The sequence below is a fragment of the Phyllopteryx taeniolatus genome, chromosome 5 (genome assembly GCF_024500385.1).
Source record: "Phyllopteryx taeniolatus isolate TA_2022b chromosome 5, UOR_Ptae_1.2, whole genome shotgun sequence".
Lineage (NCBI taxonomy): Eukaryota > Metazoa > Chordata > Actinopteri > Syngnathiformes > Syngnathidae > Phyllopteryx > Phyllopteryx taeniolatus.
The window spans coordinates 10,902,692-10,922,123 of NC_084506.1; the positions used below are offsets into that span (position 1 = coordinate 10,902,692).

General features: G+C 40.9%; 1 protein-coding gene across 2 annotated transcripts; it reads right to left on the reverse strand.

Moving 5' to 3' along the window:
- Positions 1-3,597: 3,597 nt before the first annotated feature.
- On the reverse strand, positions 3,598-17,914 carry pnp6 (purine nucleoside phosphorylase 6). 2 transcript variants are annotated; one of them, XM_061773942.1, is made up of 6 exons: positions 17,710-17,914; positions 14,402-14,571; positions 14,205-14,308; positions 12,479-12,654; positions 9,146-9,336; positions 3,598-3,766 (listed from the first exon to the last, which is right to left on the reverse strand). In XM_061773942.1, exons 1-6 carry the CDS (start codon positions 17,733-17,735, stop codon positions 3,612-3,614), a joined length of 822 nt encoding a protein of 273 aa, XP_061629926.1. In that variant the 5' UTR covers positions 17,736-17,914; the 3' UTR covers positions 3,598-3,611. The 2 variants fall into 2 exon arrangements, with proteins under 2 accessions (XP_061629926.1, XP_061629925.1); XM_061773941.1 differs by lacking the exon at positions 3,598-3,766 and adding an exon at positions 5,871-7,221 and having other exon boundaries at positions 17,710-17,892.
- Positions 17,915-19,432: the final 1,518 nt, after the last annotated feature.

Here is a 19,432-nt window from a genome sequence, read left to right on the forward strand (position 1 = left end):
CATTTGCAAGTAATATAGCTAGATATATGTTTTGTAATGTATATGTTAATGTAATATTGTTTTTTTGTGTTTCCTCGTAGTGTAATAGTAGTTGTATGCATGTCCTACTTGTGCATTATTTTGTTGTGCTCTTATCAGCGCCATGAAGTGGGCACAAACACGCAAAGGTGTGGACTTGAGTCACATTACTTGGACTCGAGTCAGATTCGACTCATAAATTTGATGACTTTAGACTCAACTTGAGAAAATGTTCAGACTTACAACTCGACTTGGACTTGAACAGCAACTCGTGACTTCATTTGGACAACAACAAAAGTTTACTTATCTTTTAAAGTTACAACAACGATCAAATATACATTATCTTGTTTTTGCTTGGGGAAATTATTTCGCAAATAATGAAGTGGATCATTGAAAATAGCTACCCAAAAACTGAGTTTCTCTCTCTCTCTCTCTCTCTCTCTCTCTCTCTCTCTCTCTCTCTCTGTGCACATTTATGTGCAAGTTGAAGGTATGGTATCCAATCAAATTAGGTCACGTTGTTTTTATCCGACAGCATCCAGTCAAATTCTAGCGCAACCAACAAAGAAGGACTGGGAATCAATGAATGTGCCAGTTTGAAAAATGAGAAGAGAAAGCAGAAGTTTGAAAAATGATACCAAAAACAGTGTCGTTAAGGTACTAAAGCTACAAGGTGGTAAAGAAAACAACGAATCGCAGTGTGCAAAACATGCGGGTCAAGGATTACGGACGGAGTGGGAACAATGTCAAACTTCGTTCGACATCTGAATGATTCTCACACTGTAGTGCTAGTACCACTAGTGGTACATGAGCTCCCTCTAGTGCAGGGGGTCACCAACGTGCTGCCCACGGGCATGAGGTAGTCTATTCTACGAAATAGCTGTGTAGTGATGGGATATTGGGATTTTCAAGGAATGTTGTAGACGTGTTCATTTGAAAATGTAAATTATCTTGTATATTGATTTTTACCTGACTAACTGTTATGAAAACATATTAATCAGATCAGTGTCGTCACATAAACGAATATCATTAATTATTAACAATTACATGATATCAAAAGTAATTTGAGCACATTGGTTATTTCGGAAGTGTGTATTAAACTGGTTGTCCATTGCATTAACCCTAACCCAAGAAGGGTTAGGGTTAATGCCTTTCAAAAAGGCCCCTGTTCTAGTAGTACTACAAAATCACTGCCACTGTACAGTTCAGTGGTCCATCCATCCATCCATTTTCTGAGCCGCTTCTCCTCACTAGGGTCGTGGGCGTGCTGGAGCCTATCCCAGCTGTCATCGGGCAGGAGGCGGGGTACACCCTGAACTGGTTGCCAGTCAATCGCAGGACACATACAAACAAAGAACCATTTCACTCACATTCACACCTACGGGCAATTTAGAGTTGTCAATTCACCTACCATGCATGTTTTTGGGATGTGGGAGGAAACCGGAGTGCCCAGAGAAAACCCACGCAGGGAGGGGGAGAACATGCAAACTCCACACAGGCGGGGCCGGGGATTGAACCCCACTCCTCAGAACTGTTAGGCTGACGCTCTAACCAGTCGTCCACCGTGCCGCGCTTGCACTGATATTAAATATCATTTTTAGTTTATTTTAATGTTGGTCATGGTGGTACTTAAACTAACTAAGTATTTTCTGAGGTGGTACTTCGTGCAAAGTTTGAGAACCACTGGCCTAGACTAATTATTTTTTGGTAGACTTGGTCTGTGAATGATTGTAAGTCTTATTATTCACATTCAAGCTGAACATGTACAAGCAGTGTAGCCACCGTTCATCTCTCCTAACATTCTTGCAGATGATGCCTACACAAGGTGTCACAAATTCCCCATATAAAGCTCAATGTTTATTAGGTCATGCCTACAAAACCTTTTCAAGCAGCAAAATGTTGTGTGTTTTATTTTATTTTTTGGGATTGCTGTTCCCCCAGCATTGTCGTCCTGTGCTCCTGCACATGGCGCAGGAATCGCCACTGATTGTCATTGTCATAAGGGGTCTTGAGCTGCATTTTTTCTCGTCACTCACCTAGAACCATTTTGCCCTCACTCTACCAGGGGCATAAATCAACCAACCACTCAGCTCACAGGAGCAACCCCTCCTCTACAATAAGGTACTGCGCCCTGAGGACGTGGCATTGTTATGATTTTTATAATAAATATATTTTTATATATTTTTGAATTCTAATGTATGTATATACGATTACATATAATATACTGTACATGATTAATACAAGTATATCTATCATTTTCTACCACATAACCTCTTCAGGGTTCAAGTGTGTTGTAGCCTATTCCAGCTGACTAGATACACACCGGACATGTTCACACATAATCACACACACAACGGTTACAATTTTTATTTAATTTCCTAACGAGATGTATTGTTTATTTTATTTTATATTTCTTATGAAACAGGATTCATTTGCGCAGTCTTGCATGTAGAGGAACTCGTCTGGGCATTTTGTGTCTTTTCTTGTGCTTTCACTTTTTCCCTTTTGGCCATAATAACTCAAAGCTTTTTTTTTGTAGTGAATAAGCACTTTTTTTTTTTAAAGAAATGCTGAACTTGTTCTTTAAAGATAAAAGCCTATGGAACTAAAAGCTATTGTTCTTGTACAAGTGTGTTAAATGGAGTTTCCCAACAGGAGGTGGCATGTTTTGTAACCACATTAATTCCATGCCCTACGATGGAGTTAAACAGTGTTCAGTGTTGTAAATGGATTCTCATGTCACCAAATGGAAACCAGGCAATCAGCATGAATCAGGTAGGGAAAAAAACGTGCACTATAATGCGGAGAAAGTCTTTTTTGCTGAGAAATCTGAAACAGTATGTTTCTAGCTCCAAACTGCAAACAGTGCTTAGATGCAGCCACTGGTGGGGAGTCACTTTTAGTTAAGCTTTTAAAAGTCACATTCACAAAATTGGGGGGAATGCTAGTTCAGAATGCCCTCAGGCACATGACTGTGCATGTGCGTGTTGAGAGTATGCAACGTGTTTGCCAATGATGAGGAGTGTACACTCAGCAGAGGTGCCCCCCTCTATTTCCTCATTCCATCACTCCCAAATAATCAATACCTTATAATAATCAACAGCGCCTTTTGCGCTGTTGATTACTCGCCGGCCTATGCAGATTTCCAAGTCTAACACATTTTAATCCCCGATTTTGCTTGACTTTGTCTTTATTTGTGCTTCTTCTCCTCTACTTTTTACTACTTTGATTCAAAGTAAATAATTTTGGAATGAAGCCGATTACCAGATATGTGTGTACAAACACATCTATTCCTATACAATACAGGTGTTATATGTGAAACCTTGCGGCTTGTCTTATTTGTATTCATATTTAAGCTCCACAGTGGGACACACCTCTCCAGGCTCTTTGTAAATCAATTATGTAACAGAAAGAAGCCATTTCCCCTTCCTTTTAATCTCACAATGTCTTCCTGTTTGAGGTGTTTAAACTGTGTTTGCTTTTTCAATTATTTGAGAAGTACAACTACTGAACTACACTGTCTGAAACTATGACGATTGAGGCAGGAATTAGAACCAAAAGCTGACACTGACTCCAAAGTAGCAAATAAATCTTTAATTAAACAAAGTACCAAAATAACTGAGGACCGGGCGTGGCAGCGACTGAGCTCTCTTCACGGCAGGGCAAGCAAGTAATGAGGATGTTCCGGCAAGGAGTGGTAGTCGGGTAGTCTGTGTCAGGAACTCAGCACACCTGACCATGCCCAGCCCTGAAACAAAAGGAGAGGAAACACAGGAAACAGGACCGCAATGATGTCAAAATGAACCAAAAATGACTCACAACAGAAACACTATTTCAATACCAAAAAGGTAAGCAGAGCTGTATTGAATTTTGTTGGCTGCGCAGATTAACGTTAGCTAACAGCATTCACTTCTGCTAGTTGGCACATACTTTATTGTCTTGATGGGTGTTTGTGTTTTATTTTGTCATGGTCTGTGCCCTGCAGTATCCTTTTTGGAACTTGGGTGGCGCTTTGTGCCTCGCCTTTCCCTCTCTCTCTTTCCCCATCACCTCCACGCCTGCACACCTGTTCTCAATCAGCACTCACCACTGCCTGCATTTAAGCCTGCCAGATCCAGAAATCCAGCACCAGAGTATTGACGCTCGTTCGTGCTACACAAGCCGACTCTCATGATTCCTTCTCGTCTGTTCATTTGATTACTTGGCTACCCGCAATTGTACTAATCCTCTTGTGTCCTCCTCCATCCCCAGTACTCCTTCCGTGTCTCCCGCTTTGCTGCCCGCTCCAGCCATGCCGTCAAGCTCTTCCACTGCCCACGCTCTCACTACCTGCACCTTCCCTGTTCCAACAGCCCACCATCACTCCTCAGATATCCTATCCCCTGAGCTACTACCTAATAAACCATTCTACTTCCTCCGCCTCCGCCTGCTTTTGGGTCCAGTCCGATATCATATTATTACCAATCGTGACATTTTTGCCCCCCAAAATTAAAGTGTATACCTTAAAACAATTAACTCACCACAGTTAACACTGAATTCATTTGAACTTTGATTAATTAAAATTTAAAAAAATTAAAAGTTTAACCTGAAAGTTATTTCATGCAAACCATTTTTGAATGTTGGAACAAACATTACCAGTATTAGCTATGTGAGCTCTTGCTAACTTAGTTTTGTTTAGAAACACAGCAGCGAGTTTCAGTGCTGATATATATGCACACACTCATAGAAGCTACACACAAGGTACAGGCTTTCAGCATTGTTATTCAACAATGTTTTATGGAGTCTTTCTGGTTTATATGAGAAAAATATATACACATTCAAGCAGCAGCTCCTGTCCCCAGGTAGGTTAACCTTGACCGAGTCTGCCCTTTCTGGACAAGAGTGTGTCGGATTCGAGAGCTGAAAATTACGTCCAGTCAAGGACAGATACATGTTTAAAAACATCGATCAATCTAAACTATCTGTTAGGTTACCAAAATGTAAACTTTATTAATTGTTCTTACCAATGTCAATGTCTCCTTCCATCAAATTCTGTAATGCACACGCAAATCACATTCAATCAAAGAAAATCCATCCATTTTCTACACCGCTTATCCTCAATAGGGTCATGGGTATGCTGGAGCCTATCCCAGCTAATTGCGGGCAGGAGGCTGGGTACACCCTGAACCGGTTGCCAGCCAATCGCAGGGCACATATAAACAAGTAACCATTCGTACTCAGATTCACATCGACGGACAATTTACAGTTTTCAATTAACCAACCACGTATGTTTTTGGGATATGGGAGGAAACCGGAGTACCCGGAGAAAACCCACACAGGCACGGGGAGAACATGCAAACTCCACACAGGGGAGGCCAGATTTGAATCCAGGTCCTCAGAACTGTGAGGCAGATGTGCTAACCAGTCGTCTACCGTGCCACCTCAAAGAAAATCCTTTGGTCAAAATAATACCCCGCTGTAAATTTAAATTACAGTAAATAAAATACATTCAACCATGAATATAAATGAGAACGTTCACTTGAAACAAGCAAACTAATATTTTTGAACATTTTGATTATTATTGTTATTATTATTATTGATGAATGACAGTTTTGTTCTACTTTTTTTCAGAAAAGAAGCCACTTGCTTTGTTCTATCCCATAACTCCACCCCCCAGTCATTATAGTAATGAAGGCATGAATCGCAAATGGTTCAGTTCTGTATGGAGCGGTGTGAGTTCGGGTTCACTTTCACGAAACCATAATTTGAAATAATGGATGGAATATAACTTGTTCATATTTGTGAGTTTTTGTACATTTAACCAAAAACTATCAAAACTTGGGCAATGGAAGAAAACAAATGGTACTCAGAAGTTACTTTCTGATGATGGTTGGTTTTATTCTAAAATAATCTAAAAAGATTCTCCTTCAACACTGCCATTGGCATAGTACAATGTAAATGGTCTAAACAGTGGACTGCTGATAAAGGTTTTCAAAGGCCTTTCCCGCTCTTATGAATGGATCCGTCAAAGGAACCTGGCAGGAGTTAACAGATCAAAAGTGATTGAAAACTGCAAGACTTTGTATAACAGCTCATCCCGATATTTCAGTCTTGTGGTCTCTTGGTGTGGAGATATCTGAGTAGCATCTACTGCAGAAAAACCTTGTACATCACTTTTGTATGAGTATATTTGATCTCAGCTTTTTCCTTTAAATGCCTGCTTTGTTTTGTTTTGTTCACAATCACAAATAAATCAACTGAGAGAATAACATAACAGACAAGTCATTATCTATTAACAATATACATACACTTTAATCAACAATTGAATTTTAAAAGTAAACACTCGGAAATAGAACTATTTTGCTCTGTAGCTAAAATATACATTCATTGAAAATCAACAGTGACTATCGCAAACCACCACAACAAAGAAGCATGAGTGAGGTGCTCCTAGTGATTCACTGATTCAACATTCTCTCTTATTTGCAGTTTTCAGTAATCAAACACATTTGAATGACACCGACTCAAAGCACAGTGGAAACAAAAGGCTTGTTTTCCTCGTGATTTAATTAGATACATTTCAAACAAAACCCTTTAATTTGTTCTTTTGTCTAGTCAAGTATTCAAGAGGAACACCAAAGATGAAATAATTGATGAGCGTCAACATGATTAAACACAATGAAATTAATTTATCCTGTTAAATTATATGCGTGTTGACACTGAAATGTCATCATCATCATCAAATTATAAGTCATCGAGGGGTACGAGCTCACTGCTAATTTGTAGTTGTTCATCAGAGACAATGCCTGGAAATCATTTAGTACTTTACAAGGTATTTATTATATGTAGTATAATATTTACTTATTAAACATATTCAACCAACACCCTTCATTTTAAAGATGCACGAGGCTTGTATTTCCTTGTATTTATTGATATTGGATCTAAATTACTGCTTCTGCTACTGATTATCTCAATACTATTGCTGAAGGATGGAAACTCTTTTGTTTCCCACAAATTTGGACTGAAGGCGCTAGATCTTTGTGACAAGGTGTCTGACAAGCCTCTGGAGGTCACGTGCGCGGAGGCCGGTGGTCGCTAGCACCTCCTCATGGTTTGCTTTCTCATTACTGTCATAATCTGTCACTGCCTTGTTGGTGATCAGCGAGAGACCCAAGACGCGCAAGCCACATTGACGAGCCGCCACCACCTCAGGGACTGTGCTCATACCTAGAAGATGGACAGAAGTAGGATGAGGACATTTCTGACTACTATATTGAAATACAGTTTTTACTACATGTGATCTAGCCTTCCAGTGTTCCCTCAGTTACATTTTAATGTACATGTCCATTTGCACGTCTGGTGTGTTATTGACACTGGTCCAAAAAGTTGGTACTGTACTGCACTGAGTTGGGTTTGAATCTTTATACTCTTCATACTATAATCATATGCTTTCGGTCTAAAGGTCAGCAGATGCAAACATAAGAAACTTTCAGCCGAATGCCTGACTCATATAATAAGATGGAATCAGGTAAGGAACGTACTTTTTATTTCTACTTTTTAACTCTGCCGAAGAGCTTGTTTTCATCAATGTGATTCTCTCCAGCTGTTTGTTTGCAACTTCCTGTCTACAATTTCTGATTCATTAACCAGATTGGCTAGGTATTCTCCATAGGATGTTAAATTAGACTTTGGTGCCAATTCACACTTTGACAATCGATCCTTCCATCCATTTTTTGTACCTCTTATCCTCACTAGGGTTGCAGGCATGCTGGAGCCTATCCCAGCTATCTTCGGACGAGAGGCACCCTGAACTGGCCGCCAGCCAATCGCAGGGCACATATAAACAAACAACCATTTGCACTCACATTCACACCTACGGACAATTTCGAGTCTTCAATTAACCTTCCATGCATGTTTTTGGGATGTGGGAGGAAACCGGAGTATCTGGAGAACACCCACGCAGGCACGGGGAGAAAATGCATACTCCACACAGGCGAGGCTGGGATTTGAACCCTCAGAACTGTGGGGCAGATGTGCTAACCAGTCGCCACAGCCACTTATTATGTCATACAAAATTATCTCCCTTACATTCATGGGCAAAACCTTTAAATATTTTATTAAATAGATATGGTACTGTGTGTATAGACAAGGCCGGAAGCTATAATGTTAAAACAAGTATCATCTGGTGCCGATCCAGACACATTTGACATAAATTTAAATAAAAACTAAAAGTCACCACCTGTCTCAGTTTTGTGTCGTGTGTGGGTCCACGTAACAGAGACACCTCAAAGAAAACGCAGGGGCACATGTTATTCAGCCTGTGGCTCACACTACAGACATTTGAGGAAATGAACGAACGTATTTGAGTGACAGCTGAAGTTCAGCTGGATATCTTTTCAGCGGATACAGTGGCCACACCCACAGTGCTTGAGAGCTGGGAGAACGTCTGTATTTTCCATGATTTTAGAGCCTAATTTTACATACTTGCTGACATTTATATTCATTCAATTGTTTGTTAACAACACCCTTCTCTGTGGTGTGTGAAATGTATAAGACATTTTTATTTTCACTTTACCAGGACTTTAAAAGAATACTAATTTTGTAATAAACTGCATATAAACAATGTGTTTGCTTTTGATTTTTAAATGACTATTCAAATTAGTGTACATAGTGGTCCTCGGCTTACGACGGAATTCCTTTTCTTTTTTGGCGACGTAACCCATATTTGTATGTAAGTCACGCCATAGTCACTCACTACTAATCACTAACCTATGCTAACACAGTATTAGTCATAATTACTACTGTAAATATTTCTATGAGATGCTACAAAAAATTAATAATCAAGAAAAACAATAAGAACTGAGTGAGCCTTCTTGTGTTGCATGACAGCATTTTTACTCCCCTGTACAAACTAGTTAACTGCACTCAGTTTGAAACCCGAGGTTGGTACCGTAAACCGAGGGCCCCTTATTTCAATAGTTGAAGGATGTCAATGTTTTGAGAGCCATCACATGACAGCTGAACATAATGTTCTGTTTACAAAAGAGAAGAACAATAATTGCACTTAACCTCCAGTAGAATGCATGAAAACATACTGTCGTGTAAGTGAGGCCTACATTTGCTTGCCACATTGTAAACAATCTTTACTTACCGACGGCATCCGCCCCAAACCTCTGTAGGATGTTGGACTCTGCGATGGTTTCAAATGTTGGTCCAACCACCATACAGTAAACCCCTTCCTGCAGGAAGCCACCACAGTTCTGTTCATGTGCTGTCTGTATAGCCAAAGTCCTCAGGTTCCGGTCATAGGCATCTGACATGCAAGGGAAACGAACTCCAAACCTGAGGATAAGGCATATAGATAAGAGGATTGAACAACCGAGAGGCTATATAGATAAGATAAGATGAGATAACAGCTCATCCGAGCACACTGAGCAATGCTGCCAAACGCGACTGAACTGGACAATAGCACACAAATTCGAGTCAGTTACCCACACCTGAACACCTGGATACATACCAACAACGGATTCGGTAACGGAGACTCTTTTTAGCCAAAGGTACAAATGAAATATAAATTTAGTTAATGTTTATTTTAAAAAAAAACAATATATTCAGTAGGCCGGCACGGTAGGCGAATGGTTAGAGCGTCTGCTCACTGTTATGAGGTGCGGGGTTCAATCCCCAGCCCCACCTGTGTGGAGTTTGCATGTTCTCCCCGTGCCTGCGTGGGTTTTCTCCGGGCAGATGCTTTATCGCGTATTTTCTGCGTAGAGAATTCTTTGTCCGACCCTAAAACCATTTTGCCCAAGTCATGTTTCATTTCTGCTTTTGTTTGGGACATTGAAACTGTGGTAAAAGAGGCTCTTAGCCCTGAAGATTGCCCTGAAAACAGGCTTTATGTGGTCCCGACCTTAGGGGGAAGAGTTATCCACTAGGCTCACACTAACAGGACTGTATGTCACCCAGGCATTGCCAAAATTCAATCTGTGGTCGAACAGCGCTTTTGGTGGCCTAACGTTAGACGAGATTTTATCCATTACGTCAATGCTTTCCAGGTATGTGCTGCTAACAAGTCCTCTCGTAAATGTCCTTCTGGGGAAATGCGACCCCTGCCAATACCACAACATCTTTGGTCAGACATTTCCATAGACTTTGTGACAGGATTACCGGCCTCTAAAGGAAATGCCACCATTCTCACAGTTGTTGACAGGTTCTCTAAGACGGCACACTTCATTGCACTCCCGAAACTCCCCCCAGCTAAAGAAACTGCAGAGTTGATGATAAACCAGGTATTCAAGTTTCATGGTTTGTGGTATCGGATAGGGGCCCCCAATTTGTTTCACGATTTTGGAAGGAGTTTTGCAAATTAATAGGTGCTACCATCAGTCTGTCCTCTGGGTTTCATCCTGAAACCAACGGACAAACTGAGAGGCTGAACCAGGACCTGGAGACTGGGCTCCGATGTCTCGCGTCACAGGAGCCACAATCCTGGACTCAGAAGCTGGTTTTGGTCGAGTTCTCCCACAATTCTCTCCCCTCTGCATCCACTGGTCTATCACCTTTTCACATTGTGCATGGTTACCAACCATCTCTGTTTCCTGCCATAGCCCCGGAATTCACGGTTCCATCTGCATTGACCTTGGTGAGACGCTGCAGGAGGACCTGGGAGCGAGCCCGCCAAATGCTGCTAAGCCAAGGACGGTCCTACAAGACCGCAGCTGACCGTAGGAGGACACCGGCCCCGAACTACAAAGTGGGTCAGCGAGTTTGGCTCTCCACCAAGCATATTCCACTCTGGGTGGAGTCCCAGAAGCTCGCTCCCAGGTTCGGTGGGCCCTTCCCCATCATTAAGGTCATCTTGTCACCATGAAGCTTAGGCTCCCAAGGTCGATGCGGGTCCACCCTGCATTTCACATCAGCCTTCTCAAGCCTGCCCGTAAGTCCCCTCTGGTCCCGCCTTCCAGGCCTCCTCCTCCCCCCCGGTTTGTGGATTGGGGCCCTGTCTTCATGGTGAGGCGGCTGTTGTCGTCTCGTTGGAGGGGGTTTCAATATCTGGTGGACTGGGAGGGCTACGGGCCTGAGGAACGTTCATAGGTGCCGTCTGGGTTTATCGTTGATGACTCCCTCATTCGGGACTTCCACGTTGCGCATCCTGGGGCTCCGGGGCCGTGTGGGGCCCGGCTGTTAAGGGGGGGGGGGGTAGGGGTGTACTGTCATGGGTGGGTGTTCTGGTTGTTGTCTTCCACCTGTCTCGTACACACCTGCTCCTGAGAGCATCTTCCCCACCTGTGCCTCGTTTACCCTAATTACCCCATGCATTTAACCTCGTGTCTCATTCTTTCTGGTCGCCAGTTCGTTGTACCTTATTGTCACGTTCCAGCATTCCTTGTTTCCACGTCACCGACTCATAGTAAGACTAGACCCTGTTCTGATTATTGACCTTGCCTTTTTCCCTCATGTTTTTTGGATACTGTTGCCTTTATGGATTGCCTGCCTGTGTACCGACCTCTGCCCGTTTATTAAACCTCTCTTTTTGTAACTGTCCATCTGAATTGGAGTCGTGCATTTTGGGTCCTGTCCTTTGTTCCGTTCATGACACTTTTTTTGAGTATTTGGGATGTAATATTGGCCTCAGTAAACAAGTGAATTATAAAATAAAATCGTCCATGCATTTCTGAGTTTTTCTGCCAATAGGCCTGAAATCAGGTCATTTGAATTTATCTATGTCACTAGCGAAGATCTCTGCCTACTTCTCTGCTTCCGAGCCAGCGCTGTCAACATAAACACGTGTACACTCACAAGTGGGTCTTCTACATGGAGGCAACCAATCAGAAGAGAAGGGGCGGTCTTAGCCAAATATGGACAAAGAGGATACAAAACTGGGTCAATCAGAAGTAGCTGAAAGAGGGGCCTTTTCTGGACACGTATGAAAAAAACAAGGTGTTTTTTAAAATGAAATTGAAACTTTTATACTCAGTCACTCCATGGAGGTTTAAATAGCCAAAATACGGTATGGGTCCTATAAAATTGTAATTGTGCAACATAATCAAAATTTTTAATAAATGCACCTGTAATCTGATTACTTTTTTTTTTCTTTCAGTAATTGTACCGGATTATAGTTACCTTTTTTTTGTATTTTGAATACGTAATGTCGGTACATGTATCCCATTACACCCCAAGCCTAAGTATACCGTATATACTGTAGTAGTTCGGCATGGCAGGGTCTGGCTGGATTTAACTTGGTATCCAGAAACTTAACTTTTGTTATGAAAGATCATGTGATATATATGTATAGCATAGCATTTTGGATTGGCTGTTACATCTGCAATGTTACGATCCTGTTCTGCAGCAATTCATATTCAGAAGTGCACGAATCTAGTTGCCGACAGTTGGCCACTTGTGAAAACTTTCAGAAGTCATGTCATTGCTCGGTTCGCAGCTGACCTTATATATCATAAACTGCATATTGGAAATTGAGTGTTACCTGTCATCATTGTGCCCAACCAGTGGGCTCTGTCCACAAAAACCCGGCAGGTTAATATGATCCTTAATGACCATAATATCCCCCACATTGTAACTGCCATTGACTCCGCCTGCTGCATTTGTCACAATCAGAGTCTCCACACCCAACAGGAAGAAGACTCGCACAGGATACGTCACCTGCAGTCGCAAATATCATGCATTACAAATTAACATGGAATTTTCAATTATTATTCCATCAACATCAGTTTACTATGAAAAGTCACGAGAGAATGTTCAAATGTATGGGGGCAGCAGCACTGAAGGTGAACATAGATATCTAGCAAATGAGCATTGCTTTTTTTAAAGTATCCTACAGGACAGAATGACCAATTACTCTTGATACTTGAGTGTCACTCTGTATTTCCTCACTTGAATGGGGCATAAGGGATCGTTAGCTTCACCTTGGAGGAAAAAAGTTTGAGGGTGCTTGGGCCAACAAATACATTTTGGCTCCGATCAGGATGAAAGTTCACTAATATCTAACAGCAATTCTGTTTCTGTTAATGTTAAGCCAGGGCTGTGCCACTGCTGTCACGACTCATTGCTCATTTGTGGATAAAGAACACTTGATTGTTGACAAAGGCCTTACTTATTATTTGGTGATTGTTTTAGTCCCTTGTTAGAGAAGGGGGCGGCACGGTGGCCGACTGGTTAGAGCGTCAGCCTCACAGTTCTGAGGTGCGGGGTTCAATCCCCGTCCCCGCCTGTGTGGAGTTTGCATGTTCTCCCCGTGCCTGCGTGGGTTTTCTCCGGGCACTCCGGTTTCCTCCCACATCCCAAAAACATGCATTAATTGGAGACTCTAAATTGCCCGTAGGCATGACTGTGAGTGCGAATGGTTGTTTGTTTCGATGTGCCCTGCGATTGGCTGGCAACCAGTTCAGGGTGTACCCCGCCTCCTGCCCGATGACAGCTGGGATAGGCTCCAGCGCGCCCGCGACCCTAGTGAGGAGAAGCGGCTCAGAAAATGGATGGATGGATAGAGAAGGGAAAGTGTATGTGGTAACTTAGTAATTACTAACTTAGTCAAGAAGCAGCAGAGAAATGTCAGTATAGTTACTACAGCATTATGTTACTCGTGGGTTGCTGTTATGGGATCATTTACAGCGAGGCTGGGAAGTAAAGCGCATTTGTTTGTATCCTATGGAAAATGTCAAGAGATGAAAACATTTCAGGTTGCTATTACAGCACAAAGGTGTAGATGGAGCCTTCACAGACATTGAGATGAATTTGTTCAACATCTATCATGTTTCCTTGGTAATATTTGCTCATTAGAATATGCTTAGTTGGCTTTCTAGAAATACTTATGTCACAAAGAATGGACCAAAGAGCAAAATCTGTCTAAAGTCCTAACTGGATACAAGAAGTACAATACATTTAACGTCTGTTTACTGTATAGATGAAACTAGGTTTTATGATATAACTAACTTTATGTGGAGAGGCACATCACATCTGGTAATAAAATAAAACCGTAATACAATCTCGACAATATTACAAAGGTCAATCCAATGCTGACACACAGAGGTGAACCATCTTCTCAACTGCAGTTGATTATTCAGCACAGCCAGAACATTTTAAGTTGATGCATGCTAGTGAAAAAACAACCGAAATGAAGTAGTTTGTAAAATCTAAGAATTTTCATAAAGCTTAACAACATCACAAACACTTTTGCTTAATGCCGTTCTTACAGTGTGTATGCTGTAGCCCTCGTAGTAGTGGAATCGGCCCTCCATGCAGACACACTCCCGGTCCTGCAGCTTCCCAAAAACCAGTTGACCAGCATGGCCTGCCACTAAACAGTGCACAAAATGTATAAACACCAACTTGATTTTCTTCAGTCACATTTAAAAAAAATGTAAATTGAAAAAAGCAAAACAAAAGGTACCAGTGCTAGTAGGGAAACCTGGGATGTCCTGATAAGGGAAAACCATTTTGTCATCTATCAAGTCAGCCAGGGCACCCAGTCCCGAGCCACAAATGATGGCTACCCTGGGCCGCTGCTTGGTTCGGACCAGCAGCCAGTCGGCAGTCTTTTTGCAGTCATCATAACTGGATCTTCAAATAAAATAAAATATACTGATTAATACCAATGGACAGGTCCTTTGAGGTCCAGTATCATCAACTGTAAACCCATCCTAATAAATCATGTCAACCACTATTTAACCTGTGTCACATTACACGCACATTTTCAATATGAATTACATAATGACGGAAGGAGTGTATTATGTACAAAAAAATAAGAAATGCATTCATGTACAAAAAAAAATAATCTTTAAGCAGCGATGAACAGGCCCTTACAAGCCCTTTTTCATTGTGAGTCCTGGAGATGATCATCAAATTTATATGCAATATCTGCCCACATTAAATGGCGTGACATTTTTCATAATTTAGTAAGTACGAACCATGGAATTCACCCAAAATGGCCGAGTTCCTGTTTAATTTCCTTGAGAGTTTTTTGTGCATACTGTCATGATACATTTTTTGTGCATACTGTCATGATAGACTGAATAGGCTGCTAAGTCATGATAGACTGAATTTCATGTCCATCGGTGCAAATGGTGTCTGAGGCTGTTTTTATCTTGCCAGGCGTTACATGTGAATGAGTTTTTGGGGGATGTTCGGAACCCTAAAATACATTTCTGTGCGGGGGTGAAGGGATGGATAGGGATGAATGGCTCTGAACAGCCTGAACCCATTTTTAATTCTTGTTTTAAATGTGGTGTCAAGCTATATCATGTTAATGTTCATTCCATGCTACTACTTAAAACTGGTCAGTTTTGTAACCATTTGGTATAGGCCGTTGTTTATTTTATTTTATTTTGATTTATTTTATTTTTTTTTAACATTGCATTGAATTGAAGGTTCACCCTTCTCAAATTCACCATTTTTGTTTCTGATTCCTGCCTCTCCCTTCCTCTGACACTGGGACCTGCTTTGGACAGGGCTATGAAATTTAGTATGTTATTAATGCTAACTAGAAAATACTTTTCCAGAGTATCCTTGTATGATTACGTTTAGACCCACATGACATCACATAATTATATTTCAGATCAGTGGTTAGCAGATCTGCCTCACAATGCAGAGGTCTTGGGTTCGAATATGGACCTTCCTCTGTGGAGTTTGCATGGTCTCCCTGTGCCTGCGGGGGTTTTCTACAGGTATTCTGCTTTCCTCCCACATTCAAATAACATGCACGGTAGGTTAACTGAAGACTTGCAACCCTAGTGAGGATAAGCGGTACAGAGGATGGATAAATACAATGTATTTTAAACTGCTTTTTGGGTCACATTTGATTAACCCAAAAGCAAAGTCACATTTAACCTTTTTGGGGTGTATAGAATCCCAACCCAACACGCAGGGTTACGCCTGTAACCCAGGCCAGCTGGTTTACAATAACCACTAGCTGGGTCGCTCCAACTTTAGGAATATGTTGGGTTACCCAAAGAACCCATATTGGGTTATTTTTAACCCAGGGGTTTTAAGATTATATAACTTTGTTGTTTAAATGTGTTCTTGAAAGAGGAGAGAGTCTGATAATATAAAGGCCATTTCCTTTTAGGTAAATGTCTGTGCTTAATGATGACAAACTATTGTGACACATATATGGTAGTGATTAAACAGAATGCCTTTTGCAGAGGTTGCCCTTCACATATACTCAATGTGTTAATGGCAGCAAAGTACACACTACGCTGAATCATCACAGTGTTGTAATGAATGACTGCAACTTCCTCCATTTTGGATGCCAACATATTCTTTAATCACTGATTCATAAACCCAGTTCAGTGATGTAAACAGTATTGATCATCATTCTGCAATTGAAGTTCTGGACTGCAAGATCAGTACAGTGAGTATAGTATGATTACACATGTGTAATGTCTCTTGCAGTGCTTTATTTGCGTGTCAGTCAATTGTTCATAAAACAGAAGATTAACCTTGAGGCAACTGGACTCGCAGAAAGATGTGTTATCATAAACACAAATGTGAAACAAACGATATGAGATGGTTTGCTCATTTGCTCTTCAAATTATTCAACAGCAGTTACATAGTCAAACTGAAGATTAGCCAATTAACCAAGTAACCAAAAACAAATATAAAGTGGCAAAAAGAACAAGGTTATGCTGCCAAGGTACTTGGAAAAATAAATAAACGCACACATTTTTTTCTGAGAGAACAACAAAATATACTGTAAAGTACGGTTTACCAAACCTTTCAGCTCAAGCTCAAGTTAGAAACTAACTAAAATGATGCATTACCATAACATAATTTTACAGTACACATAAAAATTCATGATGATGAACACAACCTACCTTGTTTTATTACAACAAAATGTGAAAAACATTTGTCAATATAATGTGTGCTTTTGATCAATAAATGAAATAGCTCACAGCATTTTATTTACTCTTATAACCCAATAGAGACCAAGGACCCCTTCTGAAAATACAGATACAGAACATTGCCCTATCATTTACGATCTGTGTGTGTATGTGTGTGTGTCTTTCCCTGCATGTATATCAGCTTTATGTTCAATTAAAAAAAACATCTCATAAACACTCTTTCTGTGTGTATATATATATATATGTATACATACATATATATATATATACACATACTGTTTTTCTTGAAAATGTTGGTGGCTAAATTGTTCTTCAATTCTGGAGTGACCCATAATCTTTGCAACAGATTTTATTTATTTATTTATTTATTTATTTATTTTTTGGAGGGACAGTGACAATTTTTTTCTGATGTAAAGTATGTGCCTTAGCTCAATAAAGTCGGGAGAAACTGCTCGATTGGGATTTATATATTTTTTAAAATATTTTTTATTTTATTTATTATTATTATTATTATTCGTATTTTTACGTCAGAGATGGTGGCGGGGTGGGCCTGGAGCTGTCCGTGGTGCTTTTAACTCAAACGTGCCACGGCTCGGGCGGTTGCCAAGATACGGAGCTATCTGTGGAACAGAAAGTCAAGATTAAACTGGTTTAGGACGGTAAACGACATATCATTACGAGTAGTAGTGCCTGTTGGGAAGGGTCGGTATACTCTGAGGTTGATCATGAACAACATTGTGACTAGCGTCGGGGTTTTTAAACATGAAATCTGGTATTGATAGGTTAGCTGACCGATCGTTTATTGATTGATTTGGTCATGAAGTTGCACCCGCAGCTTTAACAAGCACAAAGATCCTACCTGGACTGGCAGGACGGTACCTCCATGTTCTCCTGATGAGCGGGACCAATGTACAGTCGAGATGCAATTTGAGTCGGGTTTTTTTCACACAGTCGACGGTTCGTCGGTTGTACTTCCACTCTTTTTAACGGAGTTCATCAGAGGCGGTCGCTGGACGTGGTGACGCCATCCGGCAGGAGGTAAAGGCGGAGCCAAACACACCACCGCAGACCTGGAGTTGAAACCAGACTCAACTGTTCACTGAAGCGCAGAGGTGGAAAATGACTCACACTTTGTTCTTAAATAGAAGTACAGAAACTTGTGTGAAGCAATACTCCGGTACAAGTAGAAGTAGCCTACTAATTCAATTGCTTTCCAGTAGACTAAAGACTCTGAAATTGATTTAAGTACAAATTAGTAATTGGTAAAATAAAAATTTTTGGGGTGTCAGTTATAAATAATATCCGTTTTGATAAATTGACACAGTTACAAAAAAACAAAACTTTTCTCTACAAAAATAGTAATCCTCTTTTTGAATTAACTTTCATAATGCTTGTACCTTCCAGAAAATCTACAGTAGCTAGCCTTGCCTCATTTAAAAACAACATGCTCTTATAACTCTGCTAAGGCTGTCAACTGACACACAAAACATCCTAAATTTGCAAATCATAACAACTAACAAATTACACTTTACCTGTATGCATTTTAGATTAGGCGGATTATTATTTTTTTTTCTGCGATTGTCTGGCAACCAGTCCCGCCTCCCGCCTCCTGCCCGAAGATAGATGGGATAGGCTCCAGCACGCCCACGACCCTTGTGAGGATAAGCGGCTCAGAAAATGGATGGATGGATTTTTTATTTTTTTTATTTTTTTTTAAGCGAGAAGTTGCTTTTTAGGCTGGCACATTTTATGACAGATTGGGAATGTCTTGCTTCTCAAAACTGTTGCATCTTCATTATTAATGCTTCATGGTTCACGTTCCTCCATGTGGAAAGGATGGATGGATGGATTTAGCCATCACAGTGTGCTAATGGTTAGCATGGCTACCACACAGTTGAGAGGTGGTGGGTTCCTGAATGTTATCCCCATGCTGGTGTGGATTTTCTCCAGCTACACTCTAGCTTCCTCCCACATTTCCAAAACATGTTTGTTAGGTTATTGAAGACTGTTAAATGTTTTCCATAGGTAGGAATATGGGTGTTTATGGTTTGTCTATATGTGCCCTGCAATGGAATGGGGACCAGTCAAGGGTGTACCCTACCTGTTGCCCAAAGTCATTTGGGAAAGGCTCCAACTCAGCTGGGAAATAATTGAGGACAAGCATGAGAGAAAATGGATGGAAAGTTGATTTGATTTACTTAGCAGACATTATTTGTTGTTGTTTTCTGCTGCTCGCACTTGAGTACCGTATTTTGTAAATTCCTAACTTTGGAGCAGGAAATATGAGCAATGGATGTAATGTATACTGTATGACTTACTATTTTAGTCTACCTATAATCGATTAATTGGTCATTGTTCCTTAGCTATTTTCTGCTTTTTTTTGTGTGTGTCCTGTTCGGTTGTTAGGTCAAGAAGAATGGAAAATCTGTATCCCTTTCATGACGGAACAGTTTTACTGTGTCACAGTGGAGTTTTCTGCTTAAGGGTTCACTCCAGGCAGGTTCTCGTCTCATATTGTCTGCAGAGGTGGGTAGAGTAGCCAAATTTTGTACTCAGGTAAGAGTACTGTTACTTGACAATAA